Genomic DNA, 24,093 nt, shown 5'->3' on the forward strand with positions numbered 1-24,093 from the left:
TCCCTGGCGTCTGTGGGGGGCCGTTGTAGAGATGAGGCAAGCTAATGCCCAGAGTTGCCGAGTGTGCTCCCTGGTCGGAGTGGGCACCGATGCGAGAATTATCAGTCCGCAGATCCTGGTCCAAGACCCTGCCGCGTCGGGAATCGAACCCTGGTCCCGGGCCGTTCTCTGCACTCGGGTCTGCCGCCTCTAACCAGTGAGCCGCCTCTAACCAGTGAGCCACACCTCCCTACAGTGAACAACGTTTAGCTGGTACATACATGATACAACACCTACTTCTATTGTATAGAAGCCAACATTCCGATCCAGGTCCCCTGCCTGATATATTAGCAGAACTACTCATGAATAAATGGAGAGGTCTAGGTACCGATCTAATTAAAGTAATTCTAGAACATCGGCACAGATATAGTGCCTTTCTATGTCCACAGTCTGATTCAGCACACTTCATGGAAAGAAAAATGTATTACATGGATAGACAGAATCCGTTACGAGAAGTGCACCCAGTTCAGAATACTGACAATACACTTAGACGTGTGTTTGTGTTCACACCCATAACCAAAATAGAATTATTGGAAATGAAAAAACTAGTACCTAGCCATGATAAAGATCCCGCAGGTTTTCACCGTGAAATAAAAGACATGTTACTCATGGGTGATTATACTTATCCCGACCTTATGAAGATATTGAAAGTATTACTGCCTCCTGATATTTACGAGAAATTAAAAGAAAAAGAATGGGAAGTGGGAAATGCAAAGATTGATTGGCCTGCATTAGAAAACGAAGAAAATACTAGAATTCCAGGCCAAGGGCTTGGGGATAAGGTTAAAGCATTACCAGGATTGTTAGTGCAAGTGTTGCCACGTTTATTAAGTACGAAAAAGGAAGATTGGGGTGCAATCTCAGCCTGTAAACAGAAAACCGATGAAGACACTAGTGATTTTTATACTCGATTTGAGAAATGTTTTGGTATTAATAGCGGCCTGAAACCAAGTAGCGAATCGTATCCACACCTTTTTGTAACGAAATTAGTCGAGAATTCACTGCCCCAGGTTAAGAACAGAGTACTGAAAGTCGAAAGCACTTGGCAAGCTAACACCCCTTCACAAATGTTACAAATGTTACAGTATCACCAGAATAGAATTAGAGAAGAACAAGAACATGAACAAAGACGTATGAAAGACACGAAAATGAAAATGTTAGTTGCCCAGTCAGTTCCTGCTGACGGTCACAAAAAGGGTGCGACCCAGCCCAGTAATTCGACAGCTCCAGTAAAAGGGACATGTAACTATTGTAAACAGCCAGGTCATTATGTAAACGATTGTGCAGTTCTGAAACACAATATCTCCACGGGCAAGACCAAGGAGAGACCGCGCGCACCTAGACAAGATCAGGCCCAGCAACAAGTACCACAGAATATACAACATATTCCGCCTATGCCAGCCTCATCACAAACTATAGCAGTGCCACAGCAACAGCCTATTACTGCAACACAGAACACGACACAACAAATGTACCAGTATGCACAGAACGACTACCCCGATTATCAGCGGTATACATGAAACAGCCTAGAGAGGGAGTTTGGCTTGCCCCTTATTGAAGTTCCTGTAGATCAAGAGGGTCCTTATGTACACAGTCAAGTATTAGGGAAAGACAGAAAGTTTTTAATTGACACAGGGGCAAGCAGGACCACAATCAGTCACAATGAGGTTCCAGGGGCACCCCTCTCAGGCTCACAGAATGTTTCCCTTGGATTTTCAGGAAAGGCTATTATTAATGAAGTATCACAGCCACTTCCCCTTGCAGTCGGTCCTTTGACACGGACTACAGATTTATTGCTTACCAAATCATGTCCAGAAAACTTATTAGGTATAAAGACACTCAAGGCTCTAGGAGCTATAATCTGCTGTTCTCCGGAAGGAGTACGACTATTTTTGCGAGATTTTAAAGGCCATTATGTATTAAGAGACATGGATCACCGGTTACAGAATGTACCTGCACACTTGTGGGCGCAAGGCCCCACTGATGTAGGTTGTATGCACATTACACCATATCGAGTCACACTCAAAGCAGGAGTGGTATTACCACGAATTCGACAATACAAGTTACCTCCAGATGCTGTAGTGGCTTTACTGAGAATAATTGACGAGCTCATTGCACAAGGAGTGGTCGTGGAAACCGACTCCAATGTATGTAATTCTCCTATCATTCCAGTTCTTAAACGTACTGATCCAAATTCACCACCTGTTTATCGATTAGTTATTGATCTGCGGGAATTGAATAAATGCATTATACCACAGTATCCTGTGGTTCCAGATATCTCTTCATTACTGACAGCTATTGATTCAGAAGCGACGTTCTTTACTGTAATTGACCTCAAGAACGCCTTCTTTAGCGTCCCAATTGATCCAGAAAGCCAATACTTGTTCGGATTCAGTTTAAATGGACGAAGCTTCAAATTTTCACGCGCACCTCAAGGATTCACAGAAAGCCCCAGCATCTATAGCCAAGCACTGAAAAGACAACTTGACAGTATCCACATGCCTGTTAACACCGCCCTACTCCAGTATGTCGATGATCTGTTGATCACCGCACGAAGTGAACCCGAATGTGAAACAGCATCACTGACGGTTCTAAATTTCCTGGCTGACAAGGGGCACAAGGTTTCCCCTTCAAAGCTGCAATTCTGTGTTCAGCAAGTTGTGTACCTGGGTCACTTGCTGTCCAAAGTGGGGAGACAGCTCACTCCAGATCGCATCCAGTTAATTGTAAACATGTCACCACCGAAAACACAAAAGGAGGTACGGGCTTTCATAGGCCTCACCTCGTACTGTAGACAATGGATTCCCCAATATGCATTTCTAGCAAAGCCACTCATTCAGTTGACAACTCAGGAGGCAGCGACATCGACTGTCCTCCCTTGGACTCAGGAACATACACAAGCTTTTGAAGACTTAAAGAAAGCCTTATGTCAAGCACCAGTTTTAGCAACACCATGTTACAGTAAGCCCTTTACACTTTTTGTTACAGAACGTGAAGGTACTGCCTTGTCAGTCCTCACTCAGGAACAAGCAGGTTCACACAAGCCGTGTGCTTACTTTTCTAGCACATTAGATCCAGTAGCCCAAGCTTTACCTGCATGTTTGAAATCAGTCGCAGCGACAGCTTTAGCAATCAGACAGAGCGATTCCATAGTATTAGGGCATCAATTGACAGTACAAGTTCCACATTCCGTGGAAGTTCTTTTAAATCGTACACAGACCCAACACTTGACCATAGCAAGACTGACAGGTTATGAATTGACATTGTTTCAACCACACATAGAAATCAGACGCTGCAGCACATTGAATCCTGCCACACTTTTGCCACTAAGCGGTGTAGACCCACTGAAACATGATTGTATCGAAGTCATTACTATTACAACGAAACCCAGACAAGACTTGACAGATGTCCCATTACCAGACCCAGACCTGACACTTTATGTGGATGGTTCATGTATGAGAACAGGTACAGGAGAATTAGTGGCAGCCTACGCAGTCACGACAGATACCGAAGTTATAGAGACAAATTGTATCGACACCCTGTCAGCTCAAGCAGCAGAGCTCATCGCTCTGACACAAGCCTGTATTCAAGCCAAAAATAAGAGAGTAAACATATACACTGATTCACGTTATGCATTCGGAGTCGTTCACGATTTCGGAGTCCTTTGGCGAGAGAGAGGTTACTTAACTTCTCACGGTGCCAACATTCAACACGGTCCCCTCATTCAAGCCTTGTTAGATGCAATACATCTACCTACTGCGATATCTATTATGAAGTGTAAGGCACATACAAAGGTTACTGATACGATCTCCCAGGGTAACGGCCTGGCAGACCGAACAGCTAAGCAAACTGCCCAGAATCGAATTCATGCAACTGACTCGACAAAGACGATAGTTCCGACACCATCACACTGCATGACAGTCAAGGATCCCGCACATGATGTAATTGACATACAGACACATGCCACACCAGATGAAATAAAGAAGTGGACTGAACTAGGAGGGATCCAAACAGATCAGGGATGGATGACGAAGGGAAAATCTACATGGTTTCTCCCTGATTCTATGGTTCAAGTTATCATCAACACTATACATAGCCCAGCACACCTAGGAGAAAAAGCAATGCTAGATAGCATTCAACACATATGGTGCAATAAGAACTTACGAGCAGCAGCGAAACAAAAAGTGCGTACTTGCATGATTTGTTGTCAGTTCAATCCCGGTAAAAGCATTCCTGTAGAGAAAGGTGGATTTCAGCCGCCCGATCACCCTTTTGAAGTCCTCCAGATGGATTATATCCAGATGGAACGTTGTCGAGGATTCAAGTATGTCCTCGTAGTCGTATGTGCACTTTCCCGATGGACAGAAGCATATCCAGTCCCAGATTACACTGCTCCGACCACTGCCAAGCAGCTGGTTCGCGAGTTCTTCCCACGGTATGGTTTGCCCCGTATCGTGTACTCAGATAACGGTCAGCCATTCTCATCCGAGCTTGTGAAACACATTACACTCCTGTTAGGGTATCAGTGGAAGTTCGACTGTGTCCGGCATCCCGAGGCAGCAGGTCTCGTGGAGCGCCATAATCAGACTCTAAAGATTCGACTTTCAAAAATATGTAGAGAGAAAGGCGTTGACTGGATAGTAGCCTTACCAGTTGCCCTTTTCTATATGAGGATGGTTGTGCACTCTCGAACCGGGCTATCCCCGTATGAAGTGGTCTTCGGTAGGCCACCAAATGTGCGGGGGACGCCTATACCTCGTAAAATCACAGATGTTGATTGCGTTATGCTGACAGATTACCTTGCCTCCTTGATGTCTGCACTACAATCTTGTCGTTCACAGGTAGCTGCAGCCTTTCCCGACAACAACGAGGTGAAGCCCCATGAAGTGGTCCCTGGCGATTTTGTGTTCGTAAGGAATTTTGACCGGAGAAGTCCACTGGAACCCCGCTGGTAGACCCCGAAGCTGGTTCTTCTGACGACGAGGACGGCTGTTAAATTGGAGGGCAGAAAAGGATGGCTGCACTCCAGCCATATCAAGAAATTTCACGGACTTCCTTCGGACTTGGACTCTAAGCCCTGCCCTCCTTCACAAACTGACTCAAAACTCCCCCTGGTTGAGAAAACCGCCTCCGAAGAATATAGACTAAAACTACGGTCTAGCAAGTCAGACAGTTTAATTGTTTAAGTCCTCCCCTAGGTGAATCGGTTAAATTAGTTTCTGACATGTATCCCCTAGACCGAGATAGAGAGAGAGATAGACAGAGACAACTCAAGAAACGTGCATATTGTAAATCACTTCGTAGTCACTGTATAGTGACATTATTAATTATGTTTTTTCTAAGCCTTCTTGTTATTGCTGCAAGTATATTATTACACATGTACTACCCTATTTTCAAGCGTGCACAATCTGCTTACAATGTCACTGCCGAACATTCTTTTAGCGAATTACCTCCCCACGAATTGTCTTACAGACTTGCGCTGCGCAACAACACATTCATTAGTATGTTACATCACTCCCATCAGACTAATAATGCTACAAACTGTTGGATATGTGGCCGACTCCCTCCCTACCAGAAATACAAGGGAGTTCTGCCCCTCTTTCCGTACCCGTTCACTCACAATGGCTCCTGTGGGGCATGGTTTAGATTGATTAATTCCTTAGATTCTGACATTGCTGTTTACGATGGGAATTGGGTTTGGGGAAACCTGAACTTAGTTCTACTTAAAGTCTGTTACCCTGACAAGAAGGGACTACCCACTAGAACAGGAACTGATCTAGAAAATGAAGTATATGGATTAGGTAATTACACAATTAACCTCATGATTCTTACAGTTGAATCCGAAGCCGCACCAGTATTACCTGCTATGTCAGTGTTACCAGTCAAAGGTGACTTATGTATCAGAAAGAATGGTTCCGTACACTTAGGTCATAGTAAATGTACTACTGTGATCGAATTCAGTGATCGAGGCAGATCCACGTTCAGAGCTACTCGTCATTCCTACTTTGTCTGTGGCCACACCGCATACATACGTTTGCCTCCAGATTGGGATGGTACCTGTTACATTGCATTCCTTCTGCCACCTGTTTTCCTAGCTCCTCCTGATTATCACAGAAATACCAATCTAGTAAACAATAGACTCCGAAGAGATCTCCCGATTGTCGACTACACTGAAACGGCATGGGAACAATACACAGACTTCAATAAAGGTTTCTTCCCCTACATAGGTACTGTTACTAATAGTAAACTGATCCGTAGATTAACTAGAACCCTCGAAGCTGTAGTGAATGAAGCTACTTCCGCTCTAGGTAACTTAACAGAGGAACAGTCCGCCATGCGGGTTGTTGTTCTTCAAAATCGTCTCGTCATTGACGTCATCCTAGCTGATAGGGGTGGAGCCTGTAAGGTCATCGGGTCAAGTTGCTGTGTTTTCATTCCAGAAAACGCGCCAACGGTATATAAAGCTATAACACGTCTCCATAAAATTGCAAGTCTGATACATCAGAATCCAGGCACCTGGACTTGGTCCGGTTGGTTCTGGACAACGTTAACCGCTTGGGGATGGAAGATCCTATCCTTCCTAGGCATTGGCCTTCTCATAGTATTCAGTTGCTGCCTGTGTTTACAATGTGGACCGGCGATTTGTGGTCTATGCGCCACATCATGTATTCCGCATTCAAATTTCCATTCAAACGGCCAAAAGAAGAAAGAAGAGCAAATGATGTTACATGAACAGATTGATCGATTCATGCAGATCGATATATCATGAAGGGTCCGTAGGGGACAAGGAGGGAATGAGGTAATATAAATTTTATGATCGATTGTGTCCCCTATCTTAGACCCCAACGACTCCGTGTACACGCTACAAGTACATGTAAGTTCCCTCCACTTCAAGCTATGAAGACGCAAATACATTTGCGTCCAACGTTAACATGTCCTCTTTCAGATCCACCATGAATGGGTCAAATAGTCCGTTCCTAAATATGCCATGCCAACGTCTTTATGGAGTGTACTCCACACGTTTTTTTCAGCTCTGGCGAAGTAGGCCCTGAATTTCTGCCATCGAGCTCTTCCTGCCATCCGACTCTGAAAGCCTCAGCACAGGCTGCCCAGGCTGCCCCCGTACCTGTAAACTCTGTCCTACTCCCTGCGCGGCTGACGGTGCTTGGCTCAGCCTGTTGCCTGCCAAGACTGAATTCAACCTTCGAGTTATCTGCTCCACTCCTCGAAAATACATTCCTGTCTAGTAGTTTCACGTCAACATCCTTCCAGCTGCGGAGCAAAGGGCTCGGCCTCACTGTCTCTATGCAAGTAATTCATAGCTCTGTTTCCATGGTAGGCCCATGCCCTCCCTCGCACCCCTCGCATCTCATGCAGACACGAAGACGCTCTTACACGCACTTACAGTCAGTATAGAATAGCCTCTTGTCCGAGAGACCTTTCCCTTCCAGATAATACAGTTCCTTAAACATGAGATATTAGATACGATTTGGGATTAGGTTGATCTGACATCCAGACATCTGTCTCCACATGTAGGGCTAAATGTCAAGTCTCCCTTCACCCCTCAAGTTACACGTACATTACACGTCATACTGCTGCGCGCGCATCTCTGCCATGTATTTCTGCTGACACTGCCGGATTCACTCATGGATCTGCCTACTTGTGACATCATGTTAAATGACGTTCTTGTTCACGCCTTCATGCACGCCTATTGTAACGCCTTTTTGTATTACGTACATGCATTCTTATCTCTCTTCTCAGCTGTTACGCCTCCTGCATATGCCTTTACTGTAATGCATTGACTATATATATGAATGTCTGTCAATAATGTATTGTCGCATACTTGCATACTCGCATACTTGTCAATCTGTCCCTTCCCGAACCTGCGTGGTGACGGAACGGTATGCCACCTTGGCTCGAGCCAATATGCTAATCACCCAATTCCTTTTTAAGGAATAAAACCCTTTTGAGAAACCTCAAATATCACGGATTTTGCCTCTTATTTGTTATGAGTTATTCTTATTGACTTTACCGCATAGAAATTCAGTACCAGGTAATTAAATTTACCACACAGGTGTGAAAGGACGGTAAATTGAATGAAAGGGAGAGTGGGTTGAATGCTGGGATCTTTGGTTGGGAGTGTGTACACATCAGAGAGGAGGTTTAAAGATGGGATGAGCTAGATTGACTTATCGTATTATTGTGGTGGGCTTGTTTGACGTTTCAATATTGTGTATAAAGTTCAGCTCCAATCTGTCCTTATAAAGTGGCCTTTTGCTCTTAACTTAGCCGGTCTATTCTGTGCTGCCTCACACGATGACAGTGGTAGTCACAATGTGGAATGTATGGATTTGCATTCCACTGTGGTTGCATTAACCACTACAATAACAACACCATGATACGACTGACGAAATGACCATCTAGATCAGATGACTTGACAATGAAAATAGTCACTGGAAAGCTTGTTGACTTGCTCACACAAACTAATCATTTTGTCAGTCCGCAACATAGAGAGCATCAGAATGGACTTCTGGAGACATCTGAAATCACTGGTGTCCACATGTTGCCATTGAAAACATGAAGCCACAGGTCGGGCATCCTTCATTAGCTTTATTGTATCTCTTACAGACAGATTCCTTGTCTTGGCGGCAACTGCCAGAACATAAAATTGTGAGTAGTAGAGTCTGGGTATTATTTTTTCCTTTTTTCAAACATATATCAGAGCAGTGACATCTGCACTTAAACATTCTTAAGCTTTCCCCTGGCATATTTATTTCACTTTATAATCCTCACATTTTTATGAAGGGTTGGAAGATGAGAGTCTGTAGAGGAAAGGAAAGTAGGAAAGTTTTAATAGAAAGTTATATCCTTACCCACTACCCTGAAGCTCACAAATCTTCTTCATTATGTGACTCCAGTTCAATGCATCAGGTTCATTCTTCAGCCATTTCTGAATTTCCTGGATGGAGTTATCATCTGAACAAGCAAAGGTGATCTCATTGAAATAATCACAGGCTGGCAGAGTGTAATAGATGTAAGGGGCAAAGGAAAGTCCAATCAGGGAGTCTCCTTTAACATCACCTGTACAGAAAAACATTCATACTTGAGTAAATAGAAATGTATAATGTGTTCCATGTAAGTTCCTTATTAGCTAGTGAGAATAAATGGACATGCCCATTTTAGTCAATTAATCAATCAATCAAAATTCCTTTATTTGGTTTTTTAAAGGTACAAAAACCATAGAAGTTCTCTGTTTAAAAATGCAGTTAAAACATAGGATTAACATTTCAATTTCTAACTGTAATAAATAGGTTAAAAAAATATAGATTTTGTCGATGACTATACATACCAGCAAAAAGTGCTAAGGTGCAAACTCGGAATAGGAAAGCAGAAATAATTCATTAATGTACAAGAAGATGGAGAACAGTCCAATTCTTACACATTAGATGCTTCAGCGGTCCTGTTCTAGTTTGGCCTATGTTTTATACAGAATTTCAAAAATCTAGCTATATTGACTGCAAAACACTCTACTTCCAAAAATTGCATCACACGGAAAGCCGGGCGATATTGTCGGAAACCCAACATTTTTAAAATCTGTATCACCCAGTGCTTCCTTGGTTCTTTGCAGAATTTGCAAAACAGGACCACATGCATCGTGGACTGTATGGACACTCCATTGCAAGGGCAAAAAGATAATAATTTTGACCAGTCGTTGGGTTTGGGAAAAATAACCAAACATTGGAAGATGTTCAGCCTAAGTCGTGTAAGCACAAACCTATCATAATCACTCAGATTAAAGGTTAAGCAAGGGTGTATGGTCTGGGTGGTTTGCATCGAAAGAATGGGTTGGACTTAACTTTTAGATGACTCCGTGGTCAGTCGTAGATCTTCCAAGTGTGACAAACATCGTTTCTCAAAGTTTTTCCTAGAGATCTCTAACATCATTGGGGGATTGTGGTAGTATCTTGCCAAACCCAGATCGAGCAGAACATTTTTAACATATGAGAGTCACGCAATCTTCTCCCAATTTTTGAGTAAAAGACAGTCATTCAGAAGCTCTTGGTTAAAAACTGATTTGAGGGAGGACCAAATTCGATGTCACAAAAGGATCGGTTGAAGTTTCACTAAATCGGTAACGTATGGCAAACCCAATTCCAGATGACAGTTAAAGCTAGAAGTACCACACGGAACCGCAAGAAGAAACCTCAAAAAGCTATTCTCTATCCACACCCCAGCTCCATACATTACCACCCTGACACATTTAGTTCGGTAAATTTGAATCATCTCTGCCGATGGCCTTTTACCTAGCCTGTGTGCAAAATTGACTAAGGCAGTAGTGGCCCTCAAGAACAGAAATTTCCTGGACTCTATTGCCTGCCTCCATGAACACTTGTCATCAATTAGAATTCCGAGATAAGGATACGTGGTAGTGCTCTCCCATTTAGTTTTTTCAGTAAAAATATCCCTCATTTTCTTACAATTAGGCCCAGAGGACATTACAAAAGTTTTTTTAATATTAATCCTTAAATCTATATTGGTCATATAGCCATGGTACCTGTTAGGAGCGCATTGGAGTTCCAGGGGGGTACGTGCTATCATCACGGCATTGTCCACATAGAGTAAGGCATAAATTGGAAAAAAATGTATGCAGGGTAAGTCCCGACACCCTTTCAACATGGCTTGTTCAAGACCATTTGTATAGAGTGTAAAAAGAAAGGGCGCCAGGACGCAGCTCTGTCTTACCCCTCTATCTTCTCTAAGTGAGGCCGTGAGTTCCCCTCCTAGTCGAAACCTAACCCTTGCCGTAGCATTAGAGTACAGTTCTCGCAGAAAATTTACCAAAGGGGGCTCTATTCCCATCTCAGTTAAAATAATCCACAGTCAAAGCTGCTGTTAAGTCTACATAAGCCATATATACTTTCCCCCCTTCACATTCATATATTTGCCCATCAAGATGGTCAGATTGAGGGCTTGTTCCATGGTACCCATGCCCTCACTGAACCCGAATTGGAAGTCAGACAGTATATTATTGTCCTCTGTCTATTGCTGTACACGATCAAGAATGATACCCCCCGCTACCTTACCCAAAGAGTCTACCAAGGATATGGTAGCAGGATGGGCTCTGACGATCTCCTTTTTTAAATATCGGGGCCAGGATTGATTCTGACCACAATTCGATAAGCCCCACTGCACAAGAAGCTTCCAAGACCCTTGTCATAATTGGAGTCCATAGGTACAAGTTAAATTTAAACAAATCCACAGGGACCCCATTGGGGCCTGGTGCCTTACCCCCTTTGCTGGCCGTTAAGGCACGCTCAACTTCCAGCAAATTAATATCAAGGGGTATGGGGAAAACTGTAGGATTAAAATTGGAACTTGCCCTCTCTCATTCTCTTGATGAACTTGCTTCTTTGGCACTAAGTCCAAATATCTGCGTGAAGTGTTCTACCCATAACGTTTAATCGATGGCTATTTCTATTTTTGGGGTGTCCCTGGTTTCAGATACAAATGGGGATTTAATAATTTTCCAAAAGACTGCACATCCTTCTCTGTGCAACTCTTGTGTAATTGATCCCATTTTTTAATTCAGCTTTTTTGTTTTTATAGCCTTGTTATGCACCTTTCTAAGAAGGGCTATTTTTTTTTATGCTTTGGAACAGGTTTTATTAAACCATCCTTCAGATTTTTCCTTCTTTTTCTGTAGGATAGTCTGGGCATCTTTGACTACTCTTGTTATAGCCCCGAAATTGTTTAAAATGTCTTGATGAGAAGAAGTATTGTCTAGGCATATCTCTATAGATTTAAGGGAGTTTCTTACCACCTCCGTTGTGACTAAACATGGGCTGAAAATTCATTCCGCTCGGGAATTTGCGGATTTTCTGCGATTTCGCGATCCGCGAATCTTGCCAAAAACGCGGTAAAATCCACGAATCAGCAGGGACGAATTTTCAGCCAAGCACTTACAGGGTTACAGCAGCAGGTGCAAAAGATGAATCCGATTTTTTGTAACCTTTTACAAAGGGTTACAAAGAAATTAACTTCAACTTGGGCACCTGCTTCTGTAAGCCTGTAAGTGCTTCCTTGCGTCTCATTGCCTACTTGCAACTATTCTCTGACCCTGCTCTGACCCTTGAAGCAGGGTCAGAGAATAGTTACAAGTAGGCAATGAGGCGCCTGTCACGAAAATTAAACCTCAACAGGAAGCACTGACAAATAAGCATTTGCAATGCAATAGGTCTCGCATTAGGAACGTTTGAGCTATTGGTTTTGTAAATGACAATTTTTTTTATTTATGTGCTGGTTTTGAAAATAGCTAAATTAATAGCTTTGTCATTTACAATGCCAATAGTTATAACTTTCACAAATGTGACACCTATAACATTTGTAATGCAACATGTTTTGCATTTACGTGACTTAGCTGTATTGATATTACAAATTACAATGGCTTTTAATTTTTTTAAATAATTAATACTTAAATAAAAGTGATTTTAATTTATAATGGCAATAGATTAAACTTTTGTAAATAACTTCTGTGAAGATTATGTTCAGTGTATTTTATTGTGACGAAAATCCAAGAACAGAAGTGGAATATTAACATCTTTTTGTGACATTTGTAATAAAGTTTGAAACATTGAGAGAACATATTTAAACCAGTTGTTGTTAAATGGTTGCGCAGATTGATGCTGGAGTGGCGCTGAGTGGTTGCTGTGGTGTGCTGAGTGGTGCTGTGGTGATGCTGAGTGGTGCTGTGGTGGTGCTGAGTGATACTGGGATGGTGCTGAGTGATGCTGGGGTGGTGCTGAGTGGTGCTGTAATGGTGCTGAGTGATGCTGTGGTGGTGCTGAGTGGAGCTGTGGTGGTACTGAGTGATAATGTGGTGGTGCTGAGTGATGCTGTGGTGGTGCTAAGTGATGCTGTGGTGGCGCTGAGTGGTGCTGTGGTGGTGCTGATTGGTGCTGTGGTGGTGCTGAGTGATGCTGTTGTGGTGATGAGTGGTGCTGTGGTGGTGCTGAGTGATAATGTGGTGGCACTGAGTGATGCTGTGGTGGCACTAAGTGATGCCGTGGTGGCGCTGAGTGGTGCTGTGGTGGTGCTGAGTGATAATGTGGTGGTACTGAGTGATAATGTGGTGGTGCTGAGTGATGCCGGGGTAGCGCTGAGTGATGATGTAGTGATGCAGAGGGCAGAAAGGCACAAAAAGCAGTCTAACAAAGGGCAGAAGGGCAGAAAAACAAGGGAAAAACGAGTCTACCAGAGGGCAGAAGGGCACAAAAAACAGTCTAACAGAGGACACAAGGGCAGAAAAACAAGTGAAAAACGAATCTAACAGAGGGCAGAAGGGCACAAAAACTAGTCTAACGGGGCAGAAAGGCACAAAAACAAGTCTAACAGAGGGCAGAAGGGCACAGAAAACGAGTCTAACAGAGAGCAGAAGGGCACAAAAACAAGGGAATAACAGAGGACAGAAGGGCACAAAAAACTAGTCTAACAGAGGGCAGAAGGGCAGAAAAACAAGGGAAAAATTAGTCTAACAAAGGGCAGAAGGGCACAAAAAACTAGTCTAACAGGGGGCAGTAGGGCAGAAAAAACAAGGGAAAAACGAGTCTAACAGAAGGCAGAAGGGCAGAAAAAGAAGGGAAAAACTAGTCTAATAGAGGGCAGAAGGGCACAAAAAATGAGTCTAATAGGGGGCACAATGAATCCCGCCCTGCTTGTTTATCCACGAAGATGCCACCTTTTTGTGCAATACCTCCACTCAACTGGAGTACTTCCTACTGTCTAATCAGTAAGTGCTCCCTCGTTGGCTAAATGTATAGGGGCAGATTTACAATAACTGGCGCATCCCTGGGCGCCGCAGCTCCGCAACCCATGGTGCGCCGCATTTACAATGCGGCGCAACATATGGCAAAAACGGCACAGATGCGTCACGCATCTGTGCCGTAAAAGCAGCGCATGGCTGGACCTGCGTCGAGCTTGCGACGCAGCTCCAGCAATGCTCTGGGGGGGCCTATCTCCCAAATGCTGCATCAAGCCTTGCGCCTGCTTCAAGCAGGCGCAGGGTTTTGATGCAGCATTGTCCTAAAAGTGACTGAGTGAATTCTTGTAGATTTCACTCAGCCACTTTTAGGAGGCGTTCCTGCGCAGGAACACCCTCCCCTGCACTGGAACGCCTCCTGATGGCGCAGGACTTTACAAAGTGACGCATCTCTCAGATGCGTAACGTTGTTAATAAACAGCACCATGGCGCATCTTTTGTGCTGCAGCTGCGTCACAAAAGGTCTCAGTAGAGGGTGGGAGTGGTGAACCAGAGGGTGGCAGTGATGAACCACAGGGTGACAGTGATGAACCAGAGGATGGCAGGGGTGAACCAGAGGGTGACAGTGCTGAACCAGAGGGTGGCGTTGCGAACCAGAGGGCGGCAGGGGTGAACCAGAGGGTGGCAGTGATGAACCAGATGGTGGCAGGGGTGAACCAGAGGGTGGCAGTGGTGAACCAGAGGGTGGCATGGGGGAACCGGAGGGTCGCAGTGGTGAACCAGAGGGTGGCAGTGGTTTACCAGAGAGTCGCAGTGGTGAACCAGAGGGTGACAGTGGTTAACCAGAGGGTGGCAGTGGTGAACCAGAGGTGCTGTGATGAACCAGAGGGTGGCAATTGTGAACCAGAGGGTGGCAGTGGTGAACCAGAGGGTGACAGTGCTGTACTAGAGGGTGGCAGGGGTTAACCAGACGGTGCTGTGATGAACCAGAGGGTGGCAGTGGTGAACCAGAGGGTGGCAGTGGTGAACCAGAGGATGGCAGTGGTGAACCAGAGGGTGACAGTGCTGAACCAGAGGGTGATAGTGGTTAACCAGAGGGTGGCAGTGGTGAACCAGAGGTGCTGTGATGAACCAGAGGGTGGCAGTCGTGAACCATAGGGTGGCAGTGGTGAACCAGAGGGTGACAGTGCTGATCCAGAAGGTGGCAGGGGTGAACCAGAGAGTGGCAGTGCTGAACCAGAGGGTGGCAGTGGTGAGCCAGAGGGTGGTAGGGGTGAACCAGAGGGTGGCAGGGGTGAACCAGAGGGTGGCAATGGTGAACCCGAGGGTGGCAGTGATGAACCAGAGGGTGGCAGTGGTGAACCAGAGGGTGCTGTGCCCATACACGACCGAATGGGTAACTTCGCCATGCAAGCAGCGAACACACAAAAAGCCCCGCAAACACGTAAGGAACCCCGCGATCACGCAAAAAACCCTGCGAACACGCATAAAACAAAATCAGCAAATTTGCACGAATTCGCGGATTTTGCGGATTGCGAATTCGATTTCGCGCAAATTCGCAAATTTCGCTCATACTTAGTTGTGACCTGGAGTGGGTCAACTCTGTCCCACTTGAGCGAATACTCATTTAGCCTGTCTAAGTTCAGGTTTTTCATGTATTTTTTGATAACTCCTATTTAATGTATAGGGATATAGTAAGTTAACACTGATTGGAAAATGGTCGCTGGTAGCATTGTCGTGAGTTTTAAAATTTATAATGTGGGACGCAGCATTTCTAGATATAAATATCAAATCTATGATAGTGCCGGCTCCTCTGCCATTAAAGGTCTGCGTCAGCGGAACCAGGGGTACCACTAGTTCGTTGCCCAGACCAAGTTCCATGGTCAACAATATATTGTTAAAACAATTCCCACTTGTTGAATGTGGGAAGTGAGTTAAATTTTTCCTATCTTCATCTGTCAGACCACAGGTTAAGTTATCATTATGCACACATGGTGTTAAATTGAAGTCTCCGCCCCATATTATGGAAACATTTTTAGTATTCTTATATTTAAAATCCATTAAGATGGAGCGGAGCCTTATGCATAATATTATAAAAATTTACCAACACATAAGTATCATATTTACTCGAGCCAAGCGTAATTATTAGAAATTTGTATCCAATTTGAGAGGAAATATTTCTTTAAACTCCAAAAGTTTAGAGATAAATATTATTGGGCCTCCTTTGGCTCTTACTTAGGTATAGGGAATAGCAGGGGAGATGTAGGTCTTACATCCCTCCAAATGTATAGCGGAGGTAGTCCAAGTCTCTTGTAAGCAGAGCACCTTAAACTTTCCAGCGAATCTGAGCCATGCATCATTAACTAGTTTGGAATGCAGACCTGCTATGTTCCAATAGACTATGACTCCAGATCCGCTGGAAATTCCTTCCTGTGCGGTGCCATGTTTGATAGAGCCCCCTTGGGTGGCAAAATTAGTCAAGTCCCTCAAACTTCCCTGTTCGAGGAGAATGTTACTATGTGGTACTAGAGCTAAACTCTCGTCTAGACAACTATGGTGAAAAGTCTTGGGTTCGAGTTTGCAGCTAGTTGCCATAATGGAGGGTCGTGAATTAGGGTTTAAGGGGAGTACCCAGGGAGAGAGAGCAAACGTAGTCAATTCTTCTAGCCTCCCATATTGAGTAAGTTTTAGTTTGGCCAGTCAATCTGTTTCTTCCATACCAGATAACATGTTGTAACTGTTAAAAGTTGGAGCAATGTAGGAATAGCCTTGAGTATATTCAACCTTATTAGTATTATATTAATTTGTGTCCCTAATACATGGGGGATAAAAAAAAAATAAGGGGTAATACATTGATCCCATCCAGTGTTAGTGGATTATTGCCTTCCGACCAAATAATTTTCTTCACAAGCGCAAGTGTTTTAAATGTTAAGACTATACAATCTCCTGGGAGCAATTTTCCCCGAGTTCCAACCCACTGTACCCTTCTCACCAGCTTAATCTCTGTGAATAGATGTTGGGTGAATACTGTCCTCCTACTTAGCCAATAAAGTGTTTTATTTCTCAGCGATTCCCAGGTTTCTTTTTCTAATGGACCCTTTTTAGGCGTGTTTGCCAAAATAACTATGTATAGGGTTGCATCAGGTGGTAAGTGTAGATGTTGATCTATAGCAGGTTTGTCCAAGGAATGAACTGGGAGAAAAAGGTCCTAAGGTTTGATGGTTCGGTGACACTTGGGCAGAGGGATTGTTAGCATCTCCTGTCCTTGTGATATCCCTGTACCCATTCCCTAGTGGTGGTTAATAAATTGCTGGTTTTAATCTGCAGAGAAGGGTTGTTTCTAGTGGCATTTACACTATCTGAAGAGTTGGCCAGCTTCCCAGCGCTGTTTTTTTGGTAGCTTGTGTCTACTACACGTAGTTGCCTGGTTTGCATGTTGTTGCCTCTAATTACAATACCTGGTCGGCGGGTGACAAGTCCCTGTCATTACCTTGGATAGTTTTACTAGACATGGACTCTTCAATGAGTGTCAGTCTGGTGCCCAGTTGATCTAATGTGACTCTCACATAAAGATCCAGTCTTTCGACCAAGGTCGTTAAATTCTTCAGGTTGACACTTTGGGCATCACATCTTTTACTGGCATCTTCCTTCCCCTTGTGGGAGTCTTTTCTTGTCCCTGCTCTTTTTTCCCCGTGTTGACCCTGTCTCATCCCAGTGAGCGAAATAGTGTTCAATTGTTCTTTGCCACCCTCACCTATGGATTGTTGAGCAATTTTTTCCACCCCAGAGGCCGGATTCTTCTGCTTTTTCTGGGGTGGTTGTAATGGGGAATCAGAATCCCTCGATAGAATCTCCTCTGGGAGCTGCTGATTACAGTTATTTAGGACTGTGTTAGACGTTAAACTGCAGCCCAAAGTGTCCAAGACTTTGGGCTGTTCAGGTTCAGGGACTATGCACAATGTACTTGCCTATAAAGACTCTTCTACAGTGGATATCTACTTATGCAGGGCCCCCATTGCCCCGTGAGATAACTCAGTAGGGTTTGTTGTGTGTCGCTAGGGGCCCGTATTGTTCCTCCGGGCTTAGCATCTTTCTTTTACCCATGGCTAGTTTATGTTATAGAAGACTGCACTATACTCAGGACAGTATACCGGGGCCTAATGTATTCCAAGTGATACTTCTTATACTTCTTACACCCCTCAAACTAATAACCCCATACGTAAAAATTCGGTGAGTTCAAGAAAAGATACAGTTACGATATGAGTGCAAGAGTAGACTCTGCACTCAACACAGCCCAAATGCAGTACAATAGAGTGCAGTACAGCCAGTCTGATCGTCTTTGTTTGAAAAATTAATATCTTAATTTTGTTTTATGCCAGATGTTCCTGTACAAAAAGCAAGAGGGTGGGCCCAGCCTAGCCTTTTCCGGGCACAGACGGGCAAGGACGGGCCTGCCCTGATCCTCACTTGTTCCATTCACCTGAGGCGGAAGCCGGGTGTGGACGAGTGACAAGCATAGCACTGAAATACTAGCGGTTTTAATGATCTGATTCACTCGTTTTTAACCTGTTGTGTTGTGTCCTATTTGCACTGTATTTTTAAAAAGCTGACTACTAGCTTCTGTGTCCTTTCTGCTGCTATCACTGCACTTTGCACTTTCAGTCTCCCTGCAGGCACCTGAGGCGGAAAGCCGGGTGACCTTAGACCTCTCAGCATAACAATCGCTCTTCCCCTACCTCATATTTCTTCATGTTCGTGCCGCGCTGCCCTGCCTGCAGGTTCCCCAGCCTTCCAGGCGGCACATTGAGGTGCTAGGGGATTCTCTGGGACCTGCAGGCGTGCATTTCTGTGGAGGCCATCTTGGGGGTAGGCAGTTTCACAGGCTGCAGTCTAGTGGTGCAGACTCGCGGCGGACGGCCAGCGACGCCTAGAAACTAAGTGCACTCCCCTCCGCGCAGCGGACGCGTGCTGCGGAGGCGCCTAAGGAGCGCCGAAGGAAAGCCCGTCTGCGCCCGTCAGTGTCCCGGAAGCGGTCGGGCGCGGGCCCGGATGATCGGGTGAGCTACCGGGATGATAAAATTTACAAGGGATGATCTTCTCTCCCTTAGACACACTAACGGTATTTGCTCTAAGGTCTTTCCCAAACCGTCTCGGTCGAATAATAGGTGTTCGGCCTGTGGCTGGCAACCAAGCCAGGGTTGTATCGCCTCCCTTAATCCCCCCTCCAATAGCACCAGCTGCCTACTGCTCAATACAAGATCCTTATGCAAGCACGCGCTTGACGTCTACAATCTATTGATAGACTCCAGAGCCGACTGTCTGTTCCTGACAGAGACTTGGCTGGGCGAGGGAACAGGACCTGATATTGCCACTGCCATCCCCCCTAGCCACGTTATCCATAGAAAAGACAGAGCCAGTGGGAAGGGGAGGTGTTGCCTTGTTCATTTACAGGCGCATCGCATGCACTATTCATCCCTCGGATAACATCACAGGATGTGAAGTTATGGCCTCTTCCCTCTCCCTATCACCTCAGCAATATTTTATAGGGTTGTTGGTCTACAGGCCCCCTGGCCCTACACGCATGGCGCTCCTATGGTAGTGCGGAACAGCTGTTCCGCGCTACCGTAGGAGCGTGTGGGTAGGTTGACAAGCTTTGGCTGCACGCACTAGAGGTACCATACCTTACTGTGCTGTCCCACGGGAACAGACTGCGGGGCCCATTAGGGACACCCTTAGGGTCACCACACTACTGCAGAACCCCTTGGCCTGCCCCCTTACAGACCCATGGAGGTTGTATTTACCTTTTTTTCTTTATTGTTCACTTATCACTGTGTAGTACTGAGCACTTGAGGTCCTGAGGAATTGCCATTTGAGCAAGAAACATGTCGACCTGATCAGAGGGTTTGAGATAGTCTGCTCTGCCCCTTACAGTCTCTATCTCCCCTCCCACCTTTTAATCAAGAAAGTCAGTCACGTGAATAAATGTCCTTGTGAACTGACTTACCTTTTTTATATCACATTCCCCTCACGACTACACCTTCACCTGACCCCTCACACGCACTCAACCATTGGCTGGAACAAAAGAACTCCAACAAAGAGCGCCTATTAGGCGCCCATCAGACATTGCAGCACCAGTCTGACGAGGAGCAAGAGGCCAATGATGAAGCATGACATCTAGCTCGCTGGGTGTGTGAGGCCTCTTAGTTCCAACAAGGGAACTTCCTGTTCCCTGTCTTTCCTCTCCTCGTATACAACATACACACTTCTTTTCTATTCTCCGGGGAACTTTGTACTTTCTGCATTCTATGTTTGTAAACATCTCTGCATTGTGTGCCAGGTACCAAGTGGTGTTTAGGGGGTGCCACATGTGCCCCCAGACCACACAGCGGAAGTCTAGGGGGGACATGGGCCCTGCTAGGGGCCCCCAAAGTCTCTTTCAGACACTTTTCCATGTCAGAAAGGCTGATATGGAAAGGCTGCCTGAAAGGGACATCCTAATCCTTATGGCAGTGCCTCCATAAGCACCACCTCCATTATAGGGATTAGGCCTCCGACCAATGCCCCAATGGCCACATCTCTCTGAGCGACGGTATTGTAATCCGGTGGTTGGACCAATGCCTTGGATGTCGGACGGATGGCCACCGGCAGGCTGTCGGTGGCAGTCCAACATCCTACTGAGGCCATAACTGTTAAAATAAACAATAGTGAAAATACATAGAAAAAAAATTGCCATTTGTGACCATGTTTTCATCTGTATCTTTTTCTACTGATGGCTGATTCCCAAAGTAATAAACCTTTACAGCTTCTAGATGCTTCTGGTTTTCAGGATATATAGGGACTGGAGGTTGTAAAGGAGCCTGAGCCAAAAAACTGAACTGCAGATTACAATGTTTTTTTCTTGTGTTCAGAGCAATTCATTTGGTAAAATATATAGAGTGAAACATGTGTACCATGGAAACCTATGTATTTCTAAAATTTAATAGAGTTTAGGAGCGGTGGGTATTTGTACATCTCTGAGTTTGTGGGTACCTATATAAGCAGGTGATTCAGTGGACATTTTTCAAAAAATAATTCTTTCTTACACACTGGCTTACATTTGGAAAGCACAAATGCATATAAATCTAATTGGTAGTAACAAATGTTCTACTGCTGCGTGTTCCCACATGTCCACTGATACAAATGGCACCTCAGTTGTGTGCATTGGCCTAGTGTCCACGATAGGAAAGGGCCCAGAAATCAGCATCACATATTTCCACTAAAATAGATCGTTGTTTTGGAAAGTGGATAGCTGTGGATTCTGGGCTCTAGCTCAGCCAGCACCTAGAGAAACTCAGCAAACCTGCACATGTTTGAAAACTAGACACCCAAAGGGGCCTAGGATATGGTGATGAGAGTGACTCGCACCAGCTATTCTTGCCCAGAAGCCTTTTCAAACCTCAAATTTTGAATAAAGTACAGATTTTGCCCATATTTCTGTAAGAAAAGTATCTGGAATCTGCAGGACAACATTTTCCCTTCCACACAGCATTAATCCAAGTCTCCCAATAAAAATTGTACCTCACTTTTATGGGTAGACTCAGTGCCACCGACAGGAAAGGACCAAAAACACAACATTTAAATATCACATTTTTCTACTAAAAACAAAACCCTACTTTTGCACTGCGGGTAGCCGTGGATTTTGGTCACTAGCACATCCGGCACCTAGGAAAACATAGCAAACCTGTGCATTTTTTAAAATATACAACTATGGAAATCCACTGATGGGTGACTTGAATTGCTCTCCCCATGTTTTGTAACCCAGAAGATATTGGAAACTTCAAACTTTGACTAAAAACAAATGTTCCTCATAATTCGGTGGGGGCAACTTCAGGACTCTTTGGAGAGGCACACATTTCCCACCTCCCAGCAATCCAGCAAGTCTCCCAATAAAGATGTTACCTCATTTCTGTTGGTAGGCCTAGTGTCCACCACAGAAAAGGATTCAAAACACAAAATATACACATCCCATTTTTCCACTGAAAGAAACCCCTTTTTTTGCACTGTAGGCAGCTGAAGATTTTGTGCCCCAGCTCTGCTGACACCTACGAGAAAAGATCAGTTATAAGGGTAGTTGTGGTATTTGGAGACCTGCTCAGCCCCCACCTATGGAAACCTACAAACCACACACATTTCTGAAAAGTAAACTTGCGGATGATTCTAAGGTGGTGTTCCTTTTATGGATCCCATGAGGTTTTCCTACCCACAATACCTTACAAACCTCAAAATCAATGTACAATCACACATTTTCATTAAATGTATGTGATGGAAACCTTTGGAATTTGCAGAAATCAACTTGTGTCAATAACTGTTAATAAAAATTCTGTCCCACTGTTACAGCTATGCCTTGTGTCATTGTCAGGAATGGACTGGGTCTTAGTGGGTGTGTGAAAAGACTAGATCCTCAGTGACATATATGTATTATGTAAGGAAACTTCTTTTTGTTCGATTGATTTAATTTTTTTTGCCTTTATTGTAATAGATACATACATTTTATTAAATCGTGACATGAGTACTTGACTTATAAGTTTTAAAATTTCTATTTTAGGGCAGTGACATATAAGAATTTATTTGCACTTCTACCTGTTATGCTTTGGTTTTGTAATGATTTTCATTAACTATCAAAATTAATGTAATCTAAATGTCTTTCTAGTCAAACTGCTTTAAATTATAATTAGCCCTAATAGTAGCTACTGTAAGAGATCTTTAATGTTTGAAAATGCAATTCAGGAGAATAGTTTTTTTAGAAGAATTGGCAGATATATGACATTCATATAATGTAGATAACAGGCATTTTAAGTCCTTTGGCCATCAGAAAAGGCATCGTTAAACAATCCACATGCATATTTGTGCACAATACACCTGGATTCTTATTAGTAGCAGGTAGGTAGACATTTTACTCAGCCCTGTGGCGTAATTCAGTATTATGAACACAGGTCAATAAAGACAGAGGAGAAGAGGAAGATGAAGAGCATGCATTTGTGGTGGTTGCAACATGTTATTGAAATAGAGACACTCTAACAATAATTTACATTTTTTTCTTATTCAATTTCAATCATAACTGATGCATCTCAATCCATAACAAGTATAACTAGCAAGTGGTTGGGACATAGTATCTATGTCAGATACAATTAACACCCCTGAGTTGATTTGCTGCCAACAGAATTACACAATCAAAGCTGTCTATGGATGAGCATGGACTTGAGTAGTACATACCTGATGAAAAGATTTTGATTAAATTAGAAAACATCTGAATAACTGAATCATCAAAAAAGGCAGATTCTTCTTCCAAATATCTCCCCTTCATCTTTTGTGTATCAAAAAATCTTTCATGGAGTTCCTTCAGGCTACTGTTGGAGGCCATTTTCTCTGGGGTAGCTTCCTCCTGCCTTCATTCTGTGTTACTTGCACTCATGCTATATAGCTCGAAATTTTACTTTCAAATGATCTTCAAACAGAGTGAAATATGTTTACATAGGCAACTTATTCAACTTCAATTTCACTGTTACCTTCAGAGTTAATGGACCTAGACTAACGTCATTTTTTTCTCCTGTGGCTGCTTTTGAGTTTTTACTGTTTCCAAGTGAAATACTTTCAACCATCACAAAACACCTTACACAGCAAAATTGTTCCACATTTCATTTCTAGAAGGGTAGGACCATGGCATCAAATGTTTGCCCTTGACAAACACATGCTCTCTGCCTGTGTCACTTAATGCTTCATTTTATATTTTGCCAAGAAACGCATTGACGGTGTTTCAACCATATTGATTTCACAGGTAATCATCAGGACAAAACATATTGAGAGCAACCGTCAATTGTTTAGGCCGACAAAATGAATTTGTTTCTTACGTGATGGTACCAAAAAAACAATATTTGGGTTATAATCAATACTTAAAATATGATTCCTGTTAGTCTTACTAAAAAGCAGAACTCAAGAGTATAGAGGAGAATCCTGCACCCATGTTAAATTAGACAAAAATAGAAAAAGTATATAAAAAATGTATTTAAAATAAAATGAAAATACATAACAGTGCAACACCCTTGACAGTGACTCTCCATGCATAGTTCATTGAAAAAAGAATTACTGGAACTAATTCCATCCCAAACATCAAATAGATGTAAATCAAGCACTTTGATCAATTTCAAAGAATCTGAAACAGGATCCCAGAATTAGGTAATTCTGTCTATTACTTCATACATAGAATCTATTAAAATTAAAAAAAATCCTTAGCCACTTACAATATACACAGAACCAAGAAG

The 24,093-nt window shown here is 43.7% G+C and overlaps 1 protein-coding gene across 1 annotated transcript in view; it reads right to left on the bottom strand.

The window, feature by feature from the left end:
- The window catches only part of LOC147718311 (nicotinamide N-methyltransferase-like), a 115,275-nt gene extending 92,064 nt beyond the window's left edge, over positions 1-23,211 (bottom strand). The window contains exons 1-2 of the mRNA XM_086918261.1: positions 23,048-23,211; positions 8,913-9,120 (exon numbers count right to left, since the gene is read on the bottom strand). Of these exons, the coding sequence (XP_086774387.1) occupies positions 8,913-9,120; positions 23,048-23,195 (356 nt within the window). The 5' untranslated portion in view covers positions 23,196-23,211. The remainder of the gene's footprint in view (positions 1-8,912; positions 9,121-23,047) is intronic.
- Between the last annotated feature and the right edge of the window lie 882 nt (positions 23,212-24,093).

This window comes from Lissotriton vulgaris, chromosome 4_1, assembly GCF_964263255.1.
Source record: "Lissotriton vulgaris chromosome 4_1, aLisVul1.2, whole genome shotgun sequence".
NCBI lineage: Eukaryota > Metazoa > Chordata > Amphibia > Caudata > Salamandridae > Lissotriton > Lissotriton vulgaris.